Source organism: Aythya fuligula, chromosome 2 (assembly GCF_009819795.1).
Source record: "Aythya fuligula isolate bAytFul2 chromosome 2, bAytFul2.pri, whole genome shotgun sequence".
NCBI lineage: Eukaryota > Metazoa > Chordata > Aves > Anseriformes > Anatidae > Aythya > Aythya fuligula.
Genome location: NC_045560.1, coordinates 1123835 through 1145112, shown reverse-complemented (window position 1 = coordinate 1145112; position 21278 = coordinate 1123835). Strand labels below are relative to the sequence as shown.

Below are 21278 nucleotides of genomic sequence, written 5' to 3'. Positions count from 1 at the left end.
TCTGGTTCCAGGCTTTTGTTTGTGTGGTACTGGGATGGAGCATCCCGTAAAGCGACCCAACAAGCAGTTTGTTTGGGATTTTCATTTGTAGTTGCCTTCTTTATCCAGAATTCAGAGATGTTTGAAGTAACGGTGCTTCTGGTGGAGGGGAGGGGTTGATTGCTCTGTGCTGTCTCACTTTGCTGCTTATCTTTGCTTTTCAGAAAGTCACTCTGCATATAAAGTGGCCTAAGAACGTGGAAGTGGAAGGCTATGGGACCAAGAAGATTGATGCTGAGAGGCAGGCAGCAGCAGCTGCATGCCAGCTCTTCAAGGTGAGCTTTTGCCCCTTAGCTTGATGAACCAAGCCCCTGAGCGTGCAGGCTTTGCCCATTTTGGTGTGTTGTTTTACTGGTTTAAAGCTGGGCTAATCTACCTCTTTATTTGTGGCTGGAAATGATAGATGTGTGTGCAGCCACCATCAAGCAAGTACTGTGAGGTTCTAAAGGGCACTGAGATGTGGTGTGACAGCAGCTGTCTGAGGATAAGCTGCAATCTTGTCCTCAGCTCTCCCACTATCTCTGTCTGTAACCTCGAGCAAGTGACTTTGCTTTTGGAGTTTCCCTTTCATCTGTGCAGTAGGAACAGCACTTCCTGCTAAGGAGCCTAGAAAAGATGCCAGGTGCTCTGACAAGAGGAGCTTTTGGATTTGTTTGCAGGGCAAGAAAGCTACATTAAGAAATAGCTATCTAGTTCTTAACTTAAATCTTCAAAAGTTAAAGATTTTAGCGTTAAAACTAGCAGTTTCTTCAGCTGCCTTCTGACGAGGCAAGTTGCTTTGATCCTGTGATTAGCAAAACTTGTTCCATTGACTGCCTGACCTGAAGCACGGTGCTCGTTCAGTTCACGTTCAGTGGAGGTGTATTTTTGTTTTATCCTCACGAATCAACATTCAATGAAAGCATTGTTTTGAGCTTTCTTGGAAAGCCTGGAAGTTTTCAAGGGGGGAAAAATGGTCCACCTACACTTGCAATAATATTATTCGCTAAATTTTGGGAAATGGTTCAACTGTGCTTTCAGTTCAGAGCTGGAAAACAACAAAAAGACAACCCTGGGACTGAAGAGAAACCCTCATAATGGGAGGCCTTGTGCAGGCCTAGCTCCAGAAATAGCTACAGATGCTGTTCTAAGTGAAGAGTCACCAATTCAAGAAAAGTGGTGGTGTTAATTGGAGTGGAGATGAATGTAGTGTAGAGTACAGCAGCTAGCAAAGTGAATTCTTGCTGTCCTAGGCACCCCTGCAGCACAAAACAACACCACTCAGAGGCCTAAAGATGTAACTTTTAATGTATTGCAGTGGTCTGGTAGGATTTGGTGCATGGTGCAATCTAGGTATGCCTGGAACTTCGTGTAAGGCTCAGTCCTAAACGTAGGTGGTGGGCCAGCAGAAACTGGGAACTCTTCTGTTTCAAAACCCGATAGATTTGGGAGATCTTGATACTGCTTCTGCATACTGAAAAGAGAAGAAAGCAAAAAGAAAAGGAAGCGAACCATTCACTCAATTCTTACCTTGTGTTATCCCAGGTTATATTTGTTTGGGTTTAGCCTTACCAAACAGATGCATTCCATGCTCTGAGGTGCGTTTCAGAACTTATAAAATAAAAGGTTTTAACAATATTTAGTAAAATACCCATAGATCTAGCCCAGCCTGTCCAACAAGCTACAGGATTCCAAGCAAGTGTGCTCTGGGAAGGGAGGTGAGCGAACAGATTTCCTTGAAGTAGTAATACCTGAAGGAAAGCTTTTTGTTTCTGCAAGTCCCCGTTCTTTCTCTCCTCTTTCTGTGTGATATGAAGAAATTCCCCCTGCATTTCTCTCCTTTCCCAGACGTTTAATTTCCCGCAGTTGCCCATCTCTGTCCCTTTACTGCAGCTAACTGCGTTTTTCTCCTGCAGGGCTGGGGTTTGCTGGGGCCCAGAAACGAGCTGTTTGATGCCGCAAAGTACCGGCTCCTCGCAGACCAGCTTGGCTGCCCCGATGAGCGGTGGTGCTCGGAGGGCAAGTGGCGCTCCAAGTCCGGACCTTCTCTCGCCGACTTGTCCACCTGCTGGCGGCGCATGGAGCCGGACGACTCCATCCAGCCCATGGAGCAGGGCCGCATGCCTAAAGCGATGCGGAGAGAAGAGCTGGAGGAAGGGGAGCTGGAGGAGGGAGAGCTGGAGGAAGGGGAGCTGGAGGAAGAAGCGATCGATGTTTCCGATTATTTACCGATGGCGCATCAAGATGCTCGAACCTCAGGCAGAGATGCGAGGTAAGGGCTTCGATAGCTGCTGGTGCAGGGCAATAAAAAAGGGTTTTCTTAGCTGAGGCAGCCCTGTGGTTCCTCCGAGTTGAGCTGCAGCTTTCCACGTTGCTGGTGTGACCTTAAGGAGGCTATAACGAGGTGGGCATCAGGCTCTTCTCCCAAGCATTAAGTGATAAGACAGAGGAAATGGCCTTAGGCTGCAGGAGATTTAGGTTGGATAATAGGAAAAGGGTTGTGAAGCACTGGAGCAGGCTGCCTGGGGAAGTGGTTGAGTCACCAGCCCTGGAGGTCTTCAGAAAGTGTGTAGGCGTAGAGCTTAGTGACGTGTCTTAATGGTGGACTCGGCAGTGCTGGGCTAAAGGTTGGCACAAGCTGATCTTGTAGTCTCTTCCAACCTAAATGATTTGTGATCCCATGACCTGTAGGTGAGCCGAACACTGAATATTGTGCCAGTTCTTCCCTGAGAGAGATTGGGGCAGCCTGGTCTCGTACCTGGCTGTAATCACCGGGGAGTGTCAAGGTGTCATCTTTGAAGTCCTCTCCTTTGGGTTGAGTGCTGCCTACTCATTTGCTCCCTTTCTTATTGTTCTGGGCCTAAAGCAATTTCTATTTCCAGTAAACCATTCATATGCAGTTCAGAGTCCCTTTCTTGATATCCCTACCCCCACAGTTTTGGGGGCAGTATTAAGTCTGTTCCTTTTCATCCCAGTAGTTCCCCGTAGTTGCTTTCTTGACTTCATGTTTTATGAGCACAAATTTTAGATTTTAATAGTCAACGGGAGAAAAAAAAAATCAGTAAGGACCTGGTGGTGGTTGTTTGTAGGGATGCTCTTTAGATTCAGAAATAACTTAATGATGTTTTTTGTTGTTGCTTTTTGTAGTTATTTTTAAAAACTTAAAACCTGTTGATGGTATTTGATTTGTAGTACTAGTGTGAAGGCTTCCTTGCTTTTTAGTCCTGCACTGGGTGATTATTCTGGGACTGACAGACTTTAGCAGCAAGGCACAACTTGACTTTTCAGATGTGAAGGCACAGATAACCTTGATCTTAGTCGCAGACCTGAAGCGAGGTGGGTCTGAGCACAGGGTGGCTGTTTGCATATCCAACTGTTCTCCTCTTCCATCTAGCCGAGGAGGGAGTTCCATCGAGATGACAGACGACAACACTGCCATCCGAGCTCTGACGCAGTTCCCACTTCCCAAAAATCTCTTGGCCCAAGTGATTCAGATCGCCACATCTTCCTCCACAGTCAAGGTAAGGAGCTTGGGGATTGATATGCAGGGGATGAGGCTCAGAGACTCACTGTGGTCTCTTTGGATGCTTCTTAGGGCAGCTGAGAACTGGGGAGAGACGAGGCCCAGAAAAATCAGCCTGAAGAGCAAGAGAAGTCTTAGTGGTAGGAGCTAAGGAAACAGAAGCATTGGGAACATTGTTACTTGAGGTCAGGCCAACAGAGGAGCTGTTGGTGTGAAGGAAGGAGAATATTTTCTCCTGCTAAGCTTGCATTTCCCCTGATATCTGCAACAAACACAAGCTGGTGTTACTCAGAGAAATGTGTGAGTGACGGAATCTTTCCACACCTCGACTCCTGGCAGTATGTGGTGATTCTGCCCTTCGGTGTGTGTCACCCAGCTCCCTTCCAGACCTCAGGCTGGGCTCCACCCCATGTGCTGCCAGGGGTGTTCCGCTCACAGCCGGCTGCTCTCACTCCTCCTTCAACTCATGAGCTCAGGGGTGGAATTTAGTGCACTAAACCTGTTCTAGTGTTGGAAAATAAAACTGATTTCAGCTCTGCTTAGAAATAGCAGGGTATATTTGAAAAATCTCTGCCTGTGGAAGCTCTTAGCACCCCCCCAACCTGATGTTGGTTACGTGCCTTTTAGGAATACATGCAGTTCCGCACAGTAGGTACCAAGACCAAGATCTGCAAACTCACGCTCCGCTGGCCCTGTCCCATGACTTTTGCTGCCAAGGGCCGTCGCAAGGTGGAGGCAGAAAACAAAGCAGCGGCGTTGGCCTGTCAGAAGCTTAAGGTAAGCACGCGTGGTTCCCACATCCCATCTCCAATCTGTCATACGTAGATGTTCCTTGCACCTCACTCACCAGATTTGAAACTAATGTTGTGATGCCTAAAACTTCCTATTTCTGACTTCATGCTCAATAAACACATTTTCAAACCTTAGGATCCAGTCCAAGCTGCTGTTGTACCCCTCAGGCATCCCCCTGTGATGACCCCTTGAAGGCTGTTGGGCTTGTTTTGATCCCTCAACAGAGGGATGTGTGGGGATTGCTACTAAATGTTAGCTTTTTTCTCCTGGACCCCTCAGTGCTGCCTACTAAGACAGACTTACCTTCCTGTTCTTGTAGCCACACTGCTGTGTTAGGTTTTGCTGCAGATGCTTAGAGTCAGCAGAGAAGTCCAAGAAGATTGTGTAGGGCTTAGTGCTGAGCTGTCACAATGAACCAGAACCACAGCGAGAGTGGCTGCTGTGTTTTTGTTGAGTCTGTTTGAGATCTTGTGAGTGCTGTGTGGGGACAGGTAGCAGTTTGCTTCTAGTGTCCATTTCACTAGAGCTGTGCTAGGAGCATGTTTTTGCCATGCCAAAAGCAAGCAGTGATAGATTTGAGCTACGGGGTAAAGAGTTCACCCATCAGAACTTGTAGGACCTACATGTGCCAGCAAATTGCATGCAAGTCTTGTGTCTGATGGTCTGGTTTGCCTCTCCTCTTCGCAGAGCCTTGGCTTAGTGGACAAGAACAACAACCCTCTCAGCCACGCCATGTACAACATGACCTCGCTCCGGGAACTTGGTGAGAACCAGAGGAAACCCTGCCACATCAAAGTTCCTGAAGCCACCCTGCGCAAGATTGAGAACTACCTGAATCATGTAAGGCTTCCTCAGGTGCCTCAGAACCACCTTTGGCTGATCACGTGTAATGTCAGAACTTGGACTGCGTGCACGTGGGTTGAGAGCTTCATGCCAAAAGGGTGGGGGGATTTAGGACTTGATGTTTCGCCACAAAACTGATTGGTCTTTGACCCATGGGGAAAGAGACCCTTTCTGGGCAGTGGGCCTTCTCTGGATGTATTTGTGATGTTTGTCTGTGTTATTTGGCCTTTGGGGTGTTGGGAAGTGCAGTTTTTGCTTATATCTGCCTCTTGTAGGCTTATGACCTCTGCCCTATGCAGCTCTTGCTAACGTAAAACCCTGGTTATACCTTGTTGCTTTACAAGAACCAGGTGCTGGTAAATTCTCATTTTTCCCTTGGGAGTGTCTCTTACAGCACTCCTAAGGTATTGATGAGTGCAGATCCCCAGCACCTGGCAGTGAGGTCCCAGGAGATGTCTCTTCATGCTGTGGGGTGGACACCCAGGGGTGCTGAAGCAGTGCCAGGACAGGTTTCCTTGGGAGCATTCAGTGCCAAAGCAGCAGTTAGTGCCAGCGTAAGGTGAGGATGGGCATGGTGCAGGTATAAACATATGTAGCTCATTGAAGTAATTAAAAAATGATGCCTCTGTTTGGAAGCTGGCAAGTCACTGTGCAGCACACTGTAGGTCTCTGGGGATGTTTATAAAATCTTAGGGATGCTGTAAAGTAAACCAAGTGGTAGGGAGTGTCCTAGGGAGCCAAAAGCATGCCTAAGGCAGCAGACATTTCTGAGTGACCTCTTAGAGTGGCTGAATTAAGGGCTGTGCTCTGCCTGCCATGTGTATGTCAGGCTGTGTGTGGAAGGCTTGCCCTTGGGACCCCGAGCAAGGCTGAACCCAAAGCTACTGATCCGATCCGTCACTGAACTCCTAATCCTGTGAACATCTTTGATTTGTGTTCTAGCCAGTTGCTGACCAGCTGTTGCTCCTTTTGGTTATTCCCATAGGATCTTTTTTTTTTTTCTTTTGCCAAGATTGGACGTTTCTGGCTTAGCTGAACACTTATGTTTCGGGCAAGCTAAATGTCCGGGCTTCCTGAGGGAAAGGAGGGTGGTGGTGTAATCTGAGTGTTTCAGAAAGCTGACTTACGGGGCTGTTGCAGCCCCTGCATGCAGTGTGGCTACTGACCTGGAGAGCTCAAGATGCTGTTCTGGGCCCGTCAGTTCAGCTGTTGGCCGTAACATTTCTGTTAGAGCAGGCTGCAAACCTCAGGGGATGCAGCGAGGAAAATGCAGGGAGCTGCTCAGAGTTGCATTGAGTTGAGGTTATTTTGAGTGAGAATTACTTCTACCTAAAACCTGAAGGATAACTTAAAAAAAAAAAAAAAAAGGAGGTGGGCTACCTGAAACGTGAAGAGTTTGGTAAAGCTTTGTGGGCTCTGCAAAGCCAGTCTGGCTGAGTCCATTCCAGGCACTCATTTTTCTGTCCTCCTGAGGATTGTTCCCGAGCTTCTTGTCCCCTCACACCTTTCTCCGTCTCCCCCCAGTACCCAGTGGACATCAGGGAATCCAGGCCCCGGATTGCTGACGACATGATGAACCTGAGCAAGGAATCGGGTGCGATCAGCGATGCCATCACGGGGAAGACCTACATCCCCATGCTGGAGGCGGAGGAGGTGCGCCTTAGCCAGAACCTGCTGGCCCTCTGGAAAAGGAGGGGATCCTCGTGGCAGGAGAGCCACCCGCTGCCGGTGGATCCTCACAAGGACACCATCCTCTCGGCCATCGAGCAGAACCCCGTGGTCGTGATAGCAGGAGACACGGGCTGCGGGAAAACCACGCGCATCCCTCAGCTCCTGCTGGAACACTACATCCTGGAGGGGCGCGGCGCCCGCTGCAACGTGGTCATCACCCAGCCCAGGAGGATCAGCGCCATCTCGGTGGCCCAGCGCGTGGCGCAGGAGCTGGGGCCCAACATGAGGAAGAACGTGGGCTACCAGGTGCGACTGGAGAGCAAGCCCCCCGCCCGGGGGGGAGCCCTGCTCTTCTGCACCGTGGGCATCCTGCTGCGCAAGCTGCAGGGCAACCCCAGCCTGGAGGGCGTCAGCCACGTGGTGGTGGACGAGGTCCACGAGCGAGACGTCAACACGGATTTCCTGCTCATCCTGCTGAAGGGCATCCAGAAGCTCAACCCCGACCTGCGCCTGGTCTTGATGAGCGCCACGGGAGACAATCAGCGTTTCTCGCATTATTTCGGGGATTGCCCCGTGGTCAAGGTGCCGGGCTTCATGTACCCGGTGAAGGAGTACTATCTCGAAGAGATCCTGGCCAAGCTTGGTCGGCACCGACACCGGCACTACGAGATAAAGGTGGGTGTGCAGCGCGGCGCTGAAGCTCTTCCCCTCGGGTCAGGGGCTGGTTTCGGGTGTATCTGCAGGGCCTGGAACCAGTCCCTCGTCCTGTGGCCCTTGGGCATTGTTTGCTGAGCTTTAATTCCAGGTCAATCCTCCTGAGCTAAGATCAGCTTAGCAGAATCCCTTGTATTTTAATTAATTTACGGATAAAGGCGACTTCAAATTTAAGTTACTCTTGTCCCTCTGTAAGGGGAAGTTTGTTTGACCTTTCCCTGCTCAGCCTGGTGAGGTTTCTGTCAGCCTGAGGAGGTTCCTCCTGGTGGCTGAGCGACCACCTGGTTGTATCAAGGACTTCTCCCAGCCTTGTGTCATCAGGAAACTTGCTGAGGGTGGCCCCTGATGTTCAGGGCCATCTTCCTGTTCCTCTCGTGGCTGGTCGGGTTCTTCCCCTGCTCTTTTTAAGCTGACCTGACTTAAATTCCAAATTACTGAGACAACAGCTGCTGTTCTGTGTCTGGTGGATTGGAAGACCTGGTTTTGCCCTCCCAAATTTCACTTTAGCTACTCGTGAGGTGCTGTTCAATAGAGGTACAGCTTCCAAGTCTGGAGAGCAGGAAAGGGCCTGCACATTCTCACTCCTCAGCTGAGGAAACTGGCAGCAGTGGTGACCAGGGCGGGTGCCAGATGGAGCCAAACCCAGGCTCCTGAGCTTCCTGGCTCCTCGTCCTGGGGAGGCCATCCAAGAACAGGCATCTGCTCGCTCCAGAAGACGCTTGGGAAGTCTGTGCACCTTTCTGCTGTCTGCTGCATGGCTGCTTATTTATCTGTGTGTGTCCTCCTGCACTCCCAGAACCTCCTGAGCTGCGGGAGAGAACCCGTGGTGGTTGCCAGTCCTCCTCCTGCCTGCACACAGGGCAACCTGAGGGTTAAACATTCATCTGGGAGCATTGTCCACGAGCTGCTGGAACACCCAACGGCTTGGGGCTGTGACTGCTTCCCCGGGGAGCCTGTCCCAGTGCCTGACCACCTTCTCAGTGAAGATTTTTTTGTTAATGTCCAGTTTGAACTTCCCCTGACGCAGCTCTAAGCCATCCCCTTGCTCCCCCTCTTGAAGCTGTAGGCAGCAGCGTGGCGTCGTGCTTTAACCCCCCCAGCAGCCGAAACCAGGACACGAGGTCACCCCTCGCTCTCCCCCTTTCGAGGCTGAGCAAACCAAATATCTTCAGCTGCTCCTCATAAGCCATGCCCTCGAGCCCTTTCACTGCTTTGTTGTCCTTCTTTGGGCACATCCATATTTTCAGGCCCCAGAACGTAACAGATAAACAGTGCTCAGTGCGTGAGGTGTGGCCGCAGCAGTGCTGGGCGCTTTGGCCAGGAGGACACTGAGAGACAGTCACAAAGTCTGCCAAAATCCCCAAACCCCACCGGGCAGGCAACCTCATCGTAAAGGGGTATCAGGCTAGTAAGGCACGGCTTGTCCTCGTGAACCCGTGTTGGTTTTGACTGCCTGGAGTAGCCAGGGTCATGAGAATGAGAGTGACGTGGGCACGCTCCCAGTCAGCTGGGACCTCTGCAGATTCCCCAGCCCGTTAAGAAATAACAGAGGATTTTGCAGTCACATCACCCAGCTCTTCAGTACCCGGGGATGAATCCTTTGGGCCCCGTGGATCTGCGTGCGTTGGGCTGCAGCAGCAGATCCCACCCAAGGTCAGAGTCACCTGGGAGCTTTTCACACCCCGCGGCACGGCTCTGCTGCCTGTTTTTCTCCCAACACCAAAGCTTTTATACTCCACCACTGAATGAGGTCGCTGTGGCTGAGACAGGCACGTCTCTGTGCCCGTGAGACCACTTCCGATTCCAAACAGCAGAGCTTGGAGGGCGCCTTCCCCAGTCAGCTCCCTTGGTGCCTGTCTCACGAGTTGTCCTCACCGTGCTTCTGTTTTATCCAGCAATCAGATGACGAATGCGTCCTCGACCTCGATCTGATCACCGACCTCGTACTCCAGATTGACGCCCACGGAGAACCAGGTAGGTTCTGCTTTTCCCCCTTCCCCTTTCCTTTTTTTCTGGGGGAAAAAAATGGTACCTGCAGAGCACAGCCCCTGTGCAGAAGAAATGTGCTGAGTTCTGGAATTCCTGGTGAGCTGAGTGGTCTCAGTCTGCTGTGACCTAATTCTTTGGCTAAGATGATGTATGAGTCCTCATGCCTGAGGTGGAGGTTAAGGTGACTGGTGCTCCAGGCAGCTATGCAAACCCCTCTGCTGGAGTTTGGAAAGCTGTCTGGAAGCCGGGTTGGTTGCTGATTCCCGTGTCCGTGTATCTCGAGGGCCTGGTGTCCTGAGAGACCCCGCTCCTGGGCTGAAACTGTGTCTGTGCAGCAGCATCTGCAGCCTCGTGCTGCTCAGAGCAGTTATTTTCCTGTCCTGGGAGGATTTCCTTCCCTGGGAGATGGTATTTCTGTGAAGGGAGGATTTTTCAGATGGTTTCTACTAGCTTGGAAACACTTAAAGCTCTTCAAAGGCATTCACTCCCAGAACACAGCCAGCCTTGTTTCCTTTTACCTTCAAACTTTTGAGGAGTTGACAGAGGCAGGTACAGCCGAGCAGGCAGGCAGGGGACATTTCCCTGGGTCTGACTTCCCTCATGGCTGCATCTGTGACTGGTTTGTGATGAGAGGGGTGCAGGTTTCCTCAGCTGGCAGGGGGCATCCCAGCCCTGGCCCTGCTTCTCTTTGGGTTTTTTGGGCTAAGGGTTCTGTGGGCTTGGGAATAAGAGGTCCTGTCTGCAGTTTCTGAGTCTCTAGGATGGAAATTGCTCTTGGATTGCTAGGTTAGGTGTTGTTGCTGTGTTACAGGTGGGATCCTCTGCTTCCTCCCTGGCTGGCAGGAAATCAAGGGAGTGCAGCAGCGCCTGCTGGAGATGCTGGGGTCTCAGAACAGCCGGTACCTCGTCTTACCAGGTGAGATGGCAGGGCCAGATTTCTCCCCAGGATTCGGGAGGAGAGGCCAATTGACTTGATCAACCCCTTCAGCTGTTGCACACAGATAACAGAGCAAGTTTGTGTGCTCTGATGTATGCAAAGGCGTATGTAAAGCACAACTAACTCCCAGCAGAGGCTATCCTAAGCAGCGGGTGATTAAAGAAACTGGCTTCCTGTCTGCCTCCAGCAATGCAGATGTAGGCAAGGAGGAAACTGCCGAGTTCTGCCCTGCTGTAGCTGCATGCTGAGCCTAAATAGGAAAGCTCTTTGGGACTTGTTTTGTGGGGTGGAGGTGTGCTCCGTGGTTCATATTCTGCTAGTGAATGCGATGTTCTGCATCCCGGGAGGGAAATGTAAAACCAAAGCCAGGATTACCCTGCGAGGCTTCAAAGAATTTTTGGTTGGTTTGGTTCTTTGTTTTTTAACAGTCTTCCCTATTCAGTGTCAAATAAGGTCAGGAGGGGTGTGAATTTGAACGGCTCAGCTGCTAAAAAAACGCAGGTGTTTTTCTGTGCAAACTGCACGTTCTTCTGCTCCCCTGCTGTTTGGGGCAGTTGGTGGGAATTTCTCTGCATCACCGATCTGTAGTGTGGAAAATCTGATATCATAGAGTTATAGGCCCTTGTCAAAGATCATTTTTGGAAAGTTAGAGCAGACCACGTTGAGGGTACCCCATCCCCCTGCCCCAGAGACCTTTTGGAAAGGGGAAGCCACAGAACTGGACTCTGGAAGAAGAGAGTGGGACACAGATATTCTGGTGGTGCCATTCACCTCCATGCAGTAGGAGGGGTTCAGAGGTGGTGTGAACGTTTTATTTCACTTGCTTCTTTTTTCCCCGAGGTCTGTCTGGCAGGAAACTGCTGACAGTGGCTGGTGGCATTACGAGTGGCTTCCCTGCCCCATATTTCTGGAAGTGGGAGCTGATGGCACAGGAGGGCTGAGGATCTTGGCTCACCCTGGCCTTTACGGCAAAGCACTGAGGCAGGGCAGGGCTGACTGATGGTTTTTATCTCCCAGTGCACTCTAACATCCCCATGATGGACCAGCAAAACATCTTCCAGCGGCCTCCCCCCGGCGTCAGGAAGATCGTCCTGGCCACCAACATCGCCGAGACCTCCATCACCATCAACGACATCGTCCACGTGGTGGACAGCGGCACGCACAAGGAGGAGCGCTACGACCTAAAGACCAAGGTACTGATGATCCCTTCTCGCCTCTGCTGGGTGCCTTTGGGATGTGCTGGAGCTCGTGGATGTTTTCAGAGCCGCGTTTGAGAAACCACAGAAGGGGATGGTAACCACTTCCCTTTCGGCCCCTGGGGTGCTGGCCCCGTGTCCCTGTCTGCGGCCTGATTTCTGACTCATCGTTCAGAGCGTTTGCCTTCAGCAAGTTCCCTGCCAGGCTTCTCAGCAGCTTCTGCTGAACAGGCAGGAGCCTGGTATCTTCAAAGAAATTTCAGGCAAATCCCATCACTTCCCAGCTCTCTTTAACACCCTTAACGTTTGTAGCTTTTCCATTTCCTCTGCCTTTTTCTATGGTTTTGTCATAAGCCTCTTTTACCCAACCAAGGCAGCTCTGACCTACTGGGTGCTGCTCCTTTGAAGCCGTCTTGACCCTGCTGAGCTTTTTAGTCAGCTGTAAGAGGGGTGGTGCAGTGCTCAGGCTGCGTTTCTGGTGGCATCAGGCCTTACAAAGCTCCCTGGGAGTCCGTTTTTGTCACAGCCTGAAGGCAGCTGTGCCACCGCTGCTCTTGGCGGGAGGGATCCTGGCTGTGTACTGCTGCCCCTTCCCTTCCCTGTGTCAGAACGTCTCCCAGGGCCAGGTGATGACTCATGCCTTGGAACAGATCTAGTTTTAAAGCAGGCTTTTTTATATTTGCCCAGTTTTAACCCAGTTCATCTCGCAGGGCAGTTCCCAGCAGGCCCCGCAGTGTCTGTGCCTGCAGCAGGAGGCTGGGACCAGGCCCAGGGTGCTGCGGTGTGGAGACGAGGCCAGCATCCAGCAGGTGGCATCCAGGTCTCACCCATGTGCTGAGCGGCTCAGGCCTCTGCCAGCAGCACTGCAGGATGCAGGATAATAAGAGCAAGGGTTTCTCTTCCCCTTTAGCAGCGTGGTTGACTGGTCCTGAGGAATTCCCGAGGTCCGTGGGCCAGGTGGGAGGCTCCGTTCAAAGCAGACAGAGCTGTGAGAGTTTCCACACCTAATTCTTCTCCTCCTTCTCCAGGTGTCTTGCCTGGAGACTGTGTGGGTGTCCAAGTCGAACGTCGTGCAGAGGCGGGGGCGTGCTGGCCGCTGCCAGTCAGGATTTGCCTATCACCTCTTCCCTCGCAGCCGCCTGGACAAGATGCCAACTTACCAGGTTCCAGAGATCCTACGCACCCCACTGGAGAACCTGGTGGTTCAGGCCAAGATCCACATGCCAGAAAAAACAGTAAGCACAATACACGCCTGCAAGACTGCATCTGACTGAGCCAGCAGAATGCGATCTGCCTGGTGCCAGTTCTAGAGATGAGATTTGACCACAAACACGAGTAGGAAAAACCCAAGACGCTGCTGACTCTAGTTCTTGCTTTCCTAAACGCGCTGCTTTCTAGTGAAGTTAAGACCAGGACGTAACGTAGCTTATCTAGATCACAGAGTGTGTCTAAAAGGCACTGTGCAGAGATGGAGAGGACCGAGCTCATATTGCTGTAGGCGTACGAGGAGGGGAACTTGTGGCCGTGGGGCAGAGCAGTGGGCTCCTGGAGGCTCTCCCGCTCTCTGGTCTGGGAAACGTGCCTTCCCCCCCACTCCCCATTCTCCATTGTGTGTTGCAGGCGGTTGAATTTCTGTCCAAGGCTCTGGACAGCCCTGACATCAAAGCTGTGGATGAAGCAGTGATCTTGCTGCAGGAGATCGGTGAGCTAAGGCTGTGTCCTGGTGTGGGCGTGACGGAAACAAAGGGGTTTGCTGTCTGAACGTGGGAAGTGAGAGTTGGCACGGGATCCCGCGGGATGGACTGGGCAGGATTGTCCCTCGATAGGGATGGCAGCTGGTGGGGGCTTCTCCAACTGCACGCCTTGTGGTGCTGCTTTATTTCCCACGTGGCTCTGCTCAAGGAGTAGAGAGAACTTTCCAAATTAAAAAAAATAATAATAGTTGGAGGCACAGAGAAAGAACTGTGACCAGGGGTCTACATCTGGGGTCACGTTGGTCATCATTTGGCTGTCCCAGCCTCTTCTCTGGTCTCAGGTCCTTCACCCTGGGGGTGGGAGGTTCTGGGTGCCTGTGCTGTGTGCCTCTTGGGCAGGTCACACCAGCCTGGTGGGAGGGCTGTCCTGGCAGCTCCCAAAATTGGCTGGCTGCCCCTTTTGGCCCCCTTGGAGCTGACGGCTGTGCCCTCGTGGGCGGCTCTGTTGCAGGAGTGCTGGACCAGCGAGAAGCCCTCACCACGCTGGGCAAACGCCTGGCCCAGATCTCCACGGATCCCCGGCTGGCCAAGGCGATCGTCCTGGCCTCCATCTACCGCTGCCTCCACCCCCTGCTCGTCATCGTGTCCTGCCTCACCCGGGACCCCTTCAGCAGCAGCCTGCAAAACCGTGCGGAGGTGGACAAGGTGAGGAGCCCTCCTAGATAAAAGGAAAGCAGAAAAATCGGGGGGAGAGGGGGCTGCTGCCTGACTCACCCCGCGTGTCTGTCGCCCAGGCCAAGGCTGTTCTGAGCCGGGAGAGCGGGAGCGATCACCTCGCCTTTGTCAGAGCTGTGGCGGGCTGGGAGGAGGTGCTGAGGCGCAGAGACAGCCGTGCCAGGGATAATTACCTGCAGGACTACTACCTGTATGGCCCCAGCCTTCGCTTCATCAACGGTGAGTCTCTGAGGCCTCTCCCTTCCTTCCCCTGAAGAGGCCGAAGCACTGGGGAAGGGCACGGTGCAGGAATGGGGATGCTGGGCAGACAAATCCTGGGGTGGGTGCGAGTTCTGCTGCTGGCTCTCAGGAACCCAGATACAGCCCTGGGGAGGCCCCAGGCAGGAATTTTTCCTCCTGTCCTGGTGCTGAGGCTGGAGCTGGAGCTCCCCTGCTGAGGTCACTTTGTGGTGGGTGATTCACTGGTGCCGTCTCCTCCCCGCAGGCCTTGTCAAGCAGTTCTCGGAGAACCTCTACGAAGCCTTCCTGGTGTCGTCCCCGTCCGACTGCACCATGCCCTCCTCCGTATGTAACCAGTACAGTGAGGAGGAGGAACTGGTCAAGGGAGTGCTCATGGCTGGGCTCTACCCCAACCTCATCCAGGTACCGGCTCCCGCTCTGCAGTCGCTCTCCCGGGCTTGCTGGTCGCTGTGGGTAGCGCAGGGAGGCGTGGAGGTGCCAGTGACACGAATCTTGTGCTCTCTTGAGACAGTTGAGGGGAAACTTGGGCTGGCCTGCTGGTGGGCAGTGCCTGCTCGCTGTGCAGGTGCCTGAGCTGCTCTTGTTTCAGGTGAGACAAGGCAAAGTGACCCGCCAAGGGAAGTTCAAACCCAACAGCTACGCCTACCGGACAAAGGCGGGCACCGTGCTGCTCCACAAGTCAACGATCAACAGGTGAGGGGCCCACGTGTGTGAACAGGGAGTGGTGGCTCCATGCGCTTGGCTTCCCAGCACCACTGGGCTGTGCTGAGGACCCTGGCAGTGCCTCAGGCTCGTGTGCCTGTACCGGAGCGTGAAACACCTCTGGCTGTGCCTGACGAAGCTCTTCTCCTCTGCAGGGAGGCCTCCAAGCTGTACAGCCGCTGGCTAACGTACTTCATGGCCGTGAAGTCCAACGGCGGCGTGTTTGTGCGGGACTCCTCGCAGGTCCACCCGCTGGCTGTGCTGCTCATGACCGACACAGACATCCACGTCCGAGGTGAGTGCTGCAGACACCTGCACCTCCTCGTGCTGCTGCTGCCACCCCAGGCACCCTCTTCCTTCATAAGGACCGCAGCTGGAGGGGCTGTGACTTGGCTACCCCTGGTCTCCACTGCGTAGCAGCTCGGCCTTCTTGGCCAGCTCTCACCCTGCTTTTTGAGCCTTTTGCTTTGGATTTGGGTGTTGTTTTGTTGTCCTGGGCCCACAAACGCAGTCATTTGTGAGCTGCTCTCGGCAGTAGCTCTGCAGGGAGGTAACCGAGCCAAAGGCAGGCTGAGCAAGCTTTGCCTGGAGGCTCATCCTTGGGGAAGGAGGTGTCGGGCTGGTCTTCAGCCAGCACCGGGAAGGAAACTGGACTGGGAGGGAGCCTGGCGTGTGTTGTTTTAGCCCCTGGGGTTTGGGTGCTGCCACAGTTGGGCTCAGCCCTAGAGCACAGACGCTGTGCCATCGGCTGTCAGCTGTGGGAAGCGGGGAAGGATCCCGGTGTGATGGGTCAGAGCTCTGCCAGGCTTTTGGGGGAACGCTTTGGCCCGATAAATCCCCCAGACGGGGCTGAAATGAGCGTGGGGTGGACCTGCGCTGCCCCTGGTGGAGCGGACAGCACCAGAACAGCTCCTCACCCTGCCTGCTTCTCACCCGCTCTCTTCTCCCCACCAAGATGATGGCTGGCGAGCAACAGTCTCCCTGACAGACAGCGACCTCCTGGTGCTGGAGGGAGACTCCTACACCATCCGCCTCCTGCGTGATTTCCGCGTGTCGCTCTCCAAGATGGTGGAGACGTGCCTGTGCTATGAGATGGCAGCCATCCCCGGGGACCTGCACCACCAGCACAGCCAGCTGCTCGACATCCTGGTGGATCTGCTCAAAGGCCCTCCTGGCAGCTTTGGCGCTTAGGCGGAGCTGGAGGATTGTGTGGGGACTTGTAATTTGTATAAAGATGTTCACAAATGTTTATTTAAATAAAAGTTCTATTTATCCCTTGTGAAGTCATCTCTCTCCATCCTAGAAGATTAATGTTGTCTGAATCTCCTGCTGTCGGCTCCGTGCATGGGCACCGTGTAGGAAGAACCAGCGTCGCGCCGCCTGGGACGGACTGCGAGCGCCGATGGACCCTGCGGCCAGCCTCGTGGACCCCCCACCTCCTCCGCTCCGACGGCGTCAGTCCCTGAACTGGAACTGGAAAGCAAGGACACGGCTGCTGCCGGCCGTCCTCCGCCCCATCCCCACAGGGCCGGGCAGGAGCAGCTCTGGTTCGAGAGCTACTCCGGGCTCCAGAGGAGGACGGATGCCTCGGCTCGCCTGTGCCTGCGCCGGGGGCCGGGCAGAGCGTGGATGCAGCGGCGCAGGGTGGAGATCTCCTCCTCGCACCCCTCCGTGCCCCGAGGACGTCGGAGGGGAGGAAGCCCCGAAGGTGCCGGAGGCGACGTTTGTTCCACGCGGGATCCGAGCCTCACAGCGGGGCCCTGCCGCCCCACAGCGCGAGCGCAGTCGTGGCGTTATGAGTGTGAGATGTGACTCGTTGTTCCTGATCTGCCTGTACTTTTTGTCTTCTTGCGTTGTTATTACTTTCCTTTTTTTTTTATTATTATTATTATTATTTCTTGTTCTCCCTACGTCAAGGAGGCCGGATCCCTGTAACTTGTGCAACACAGGACGTGATTGTAGATGCCAGTCTGCCTGTGAGCGCTTTCTCCTGCAGCAGGCCGGGAGCACAGGCACAAAATTCTTTGTTTTCTATGAACAGGGACCATATTTCTGTGGAAGGAGGATTGTGACAGGCACGGCGTTAAAGGAGAGCTCTGGAGTTTAATCCCAGCTTTGCCTTGGATCCCCTGTCAAATGCAGACAGTGACCTACCTCACAGGGCTGTTGTGAGGCTTCGTTGATGTTCGTAACGCATGTGGGACCTCGGGCGGGACAGTGCCACGGAGGAACGCGAAGCGGGCGCTGGGGGAGCCGAGGGGCTGTGCCCGCGGGGGCGCGGTGCTGGAGGGAGGCGCTGCCACTGCTGTGCCCAGCAGCTGAGCAAACGGCGGTCGCAGGGCCCGGGAATTCTTTGTTTTTATTCACCATTTCTTATGCTCTTTGTATCTGAAATCAAGGCGAGGGGAGCGCCCCAGCCGGGCACGCGGCTGTGCCCTGCTGGGGGAGGAAGGGGCCGAGCTCCTGCAGGTGTGGGCGATGGCAAAGGGGGGGTCCCGGCCGCGCTGGGGCCGGGGGCTGCCTGCTGCTGGGGCCACCTTTTGGTTCTGCCACTTGTTCTTCTACTAAGATTTAATTTACTCGTCATGGGCTTTAATTAACGGAGCTGTGCCCCTGCCATCTGAACTGAGGGACTGCAGCGGGGGGGTGCGGGAGCCCCGGGGCTCCAGCGGCCGTGGGTGAAAAGCACAAGGGCAGGGCAGGGGGTGGCGGGGGCTCGGGGCCGCTTCTGCCCTCCTGGAGCCGCCGGCCTCCCGCGGGCGGTCGGAGCCCTGCAGCCTGTGTTCACTCGAAACTTTTCATCTTCATTTCACTTGCTTGAGGTTGTCACTATTATTTGACCAGTGTTTGTTTCTTTTGGCCTGTATAATGGGCAGTATGGTTTTTTTCCCTTCCAGCAGGTTTAAAAAAAAAAAAAAAGAAAAAAAGAAAAAAAAAAAAAAAAAAAAGACTAAGCTATTGTCTAAATGGTTCAGAACTAGTGTGATATTGGGATACTTCAGTGGCTGTTATGTGATACTGGATCTTTTTACAACATAGATTAAAGACAATAAAAAGGGATAGAGTAGTAACCGCCTCTGTCCTCTTCCTTCTTTTCATTGATTCGCTTTCGGTGGCTGCCCAAAGGCTGGAGCTGGGAGAGGGGCATGGAGACCCCAAGGGAGACCCCAAGGGAGACCCCAAGGGAGATCCCAGCCCTGCCCCTGCTTGGCCTCATGTGGCACCGCCCCAGGGGCACCAAGCACCAGGGGAAGGCAAAGCCCATCCCTGGCAGTGCCCAAGGCCAGGCTGGATGGGGCTGGGGGCAGCCTGGGGGCAGGGGGTGGCCATGGGGGGGGGTTTTGGGGTCCCTTCCCACCCAGACCCCTCTGTGGCTCTATGCAGAGCGCCTTCAGGAAAAGCCTTCTTCCCTCCCCACCCCCTGATACACCCAGCCAGCAGCACCCTGAGCTTGACTGCATCCTGGTGAGGAAAGGTAGAAAAAAGATTTTTTTTTTGTGTGTGTGCTGGGGAGAGCAGCTCCTCAGGGCTCTCCATTCACAGCTGTGGATGGAGCCTCACCCCCACCCTTGGCCATTGCTGCACCCGCAGCCCCCGGGGCTGGGCAGAAGCCAAAACTCCCCGGGGAGCAGCAGGGCCGGGCTGCTCCCAGGCTCCCCCCACACCCACCCCAGCCCCTTCACCCCTTCCTCTGTGCTCCCCGGGCCCCCACAAAGGCACGCCATGCTGAGGAGGAACATCTAGAAGCTTTATTTCAACCCTTTACAATAGTAATAATAATCACAACATCAAATCAGGAAATGTTGCTAAGGAGACAGTCGTACAGCCCTCAGAGGAGGGTGACACAAGGCAGAAGCAACCCGCTACGAATCCAGGCCGTGGCAGGAGGGGCGCTGCCCCCCGCTCCCTCTCCCAGGCCTCACCCCCATGCAAGACCCCCCCGCCCCAGCCCGCTGCTCCCTCCCTCAGTGCCCCCCTCGGTACAGGTAACGCTGGCGCCGCGCTCCGCCACAGCCGGGCGGCACCGAGGAGTCGGTGCCCCTGCTGAGTAATCCTATGACACAAAATAATGAGAATACTTCACGTTTAGCCACCGCTTTGCACGCTGCTCACGCCTCACAACAGCCCGGTGAGGGAAGTCGTGATCGTCCCCACTTTGTGGATGGGGAAACTGAGGCAGGGAGGCTCCGCGGCTTCCCAAGGCCATGGGGGAGCCGAGAGCCAGGGTCAGGCCTCCCGGGTCCTGCGCTCTGAGCTCCTCGCCCCCCCACTGCCCTCCCGGTCCACCCCGCTCTCCTCCCACGGGCTGTTATTCCCCCACTACGTCTGTACGCCTTGTACCTATGTTACGGGGTAGCTGAAGCTGCAGGCAATGCTGAATGCTGGAGCGGGAAGGTCACAAAGGTGCTGGACGGGAGTCTCGTGTCTGATCATACTCGAGACACCAGCTGGTGGCCAGCGAGACTCGTGCGAGAGGGGGATTTCAAAGGCAACTGCTGACTCTAAGCAGGACGTGGGTGGTGAGGAGGAAGAAGCGACAGAGCCTGCCTTCCACTGCTCCCCCCGCTGCCGCGGGGCCCTGCCCACCCCTCAGCGCCCAGGCCCAGAGGCTGCGAACACCGAGCTGCTGCCGAGGAATTCTGCCTACACATCACGAACACGAGAGGGGCCCAGAGCCCACTCACACACCCACGCGGGGACAACAGCGGGGTCAGCGTAGAAAAACTACATTCAGTTTGCGGTCAGGACGACGACCCGCGAGGGGAGGCCGCGCGCTGGGCGCAGCAGCAAAGTGGCTGCGGCTCCCGTCCTCCTGCTCCTGTGGCCTCAAGCCTGCACGCTCGGTTACGTGAATGTATTTTTACAGTATAAAAAGCCCCAAAGTAACTGCACGTGCCACTGATATGCAGGGGGACACCCCCCAGGTGCCAGCAGCCGAGCAGCCCCTGCCTGGTTGCGCATCGCTTCTGCAGCTCAGCCGGCTCCAAGACAACTCGTGCCATGTCCAAGCGCTTTGGACAAGGCTTTGCTGCCCACCCTGCCCCAATGTGAGGTGGGAGCCGGCTCCAGCACACCCTGCGGCACCTGAGCCCACCGTGCCTGACTTCTCCCAGCTGGGCTCATCGGAGCCAAGCAGCTGCTCTGCACCCCCGAGCCCATCCTTCCCTCCTTGCCCTTCTCCAGAGCACAAAGCACCACGCACAGCTGCAGAGAAAGCCAGGGCCCACCCGAGGCATCTCAGGCCAGGGACATCTACAGGCAAATTGCATCTCAGTCAGACCACAACTTATTTTTTTCTTCCCCAAGAGCATTTGCTACCGCTAGCCCTTGATCAAGCTGGTGGCAAACACAGCTCCTTCCCCTGCTGTGCCCAGCCAGCAGCTTCTCCGCAACCCTCATTTAAGGTCTCAGCAACAACCAGCTCACTCCCATCTCTCCAGATAGGAAACTGAAGTCATTTCACCACACCCCGATCTCTTCCCAGGCTAGCCATATATACAGCCATTTCCTTAAAACAAAATTTAAAACAAAAACATTGAAACTGAAGCTGTCTTAGAAAAAAAAAAAAAACAAAAAACAAAACAACAACAACAACAACACACCAAGCTAATGTATCTGGACTTAGTTTGTCAGCTAAACACAGGCACAACAAGTGTTAGAGAAAGTGGCACAGAGGCACGGGGCCATCGGTTCGCAGCTGGCCGGGAGGTGCTGGGGGGGGCTGAGCAGCCTGAACGCCTCCGCACCCCCGCGGGGCCCCGAGCCGAGCAGCCGGTCACACAAAGCAACGCAGCGGGGAGAAGGTGCCATTGCTGTCCCTTTGCAAGGTGTGCGGGTTTCGCTTGCTTTTTTTTTTTTTGCAGTCCCAGGAGATAAAGTGCAATGTTGCCACTCGCCTTCCTACCGCCGCACCTGAACTAAGACCAGGACAAAGCCGCGGGCAGCTGGGAGCCACCTGAGCTTCACCTCGCTCGCCCAGGGCAGCGCGGCAAGGGGGGGACGCGGCGTTTTGGTGCCCACCTCTGGTTGCCCAAGGCCACCGCCACGCTTTGCGTCCCCTCCTGGCGCACGCGGCTCTGCCCGGCCCCTGCCTGCACCAGCCCCGAGCACGCCTGTGCCCGTTATTGCTTCAGGAAGAAAAGTCTGCGCCTTGCCCTGCGGAGGGCATGAGCCTGCTCTCCCGATTCCCTCTCCGTCAACCTTCCCCTCGTTTCAAGCGCTGG

At 54.5% G+C, this 21278-nt stretch overlaps 1 protein-coding gene across 5 annotated transcripts in view; it reads left to right on the top strand.

The window, feature by feature from the left end:
• The window catches only part of DHX30 (DExH-box helicase 30), a 32274-nt gene extending 14316 nt beyond the window's left edge, over positions 1–17958 (top strand). For all 5 annotated transcript variants that reach the window (XM_032182989.1, XM_032182991.1, XM_032182990.1 and 2 more), the window contains 17 exons: positions 204–314; positions 1935–2290; positions 3413–3539; positions 4169–4318; positions 5021–5173; positions 6701–7522; positions 9457–9535; positions 10362–10466; positions 11505–11680; positions 12712–12918; positions 13304–13385; positions 13889–14082; positions 14172–14331; positions 14597–14754; positions 14942–15045; positions 15210–15349; positions 16010–17958. In XM_032182989.1, the coding sequence (XP_032038880.1) occupies positions 204–314; positions 1935–2290; positions 3413–3539; positions 4169–4318; positions 5021–5173; positions 6701–7522; positions 9457–9535; positions 10362–10466; positions 11505–11680; positions 12712–12918; positions 13304–13385; positions 13889–14082; positions 14172–14331; positions 14597–14754; positions 14942–15045; positions 15210–15349; positions 16010–16245 (3360 nt within the window). In that variant the 3' untranslated portion in view covers positions 16246–17958. The remainder of the gene's footprint in view (positions 1–203; positions 315–1934; positions 2291–3412; positions 3540–4168; positions 4319–5020; positions 5174–6700; positions 7523–9456; positions 9536–10361; positions 10467–11504; positions 11681–12711; positions 12919–13303; positions 13386–13888; positions 14083–14171; positions 14332–14596; positions 14755–14941; positions 15046–15209; positions 15350–16009) is intronic.
• The last annotated feature ends 3320 nt before the right edge of the window (positions 17959–21278 follow it).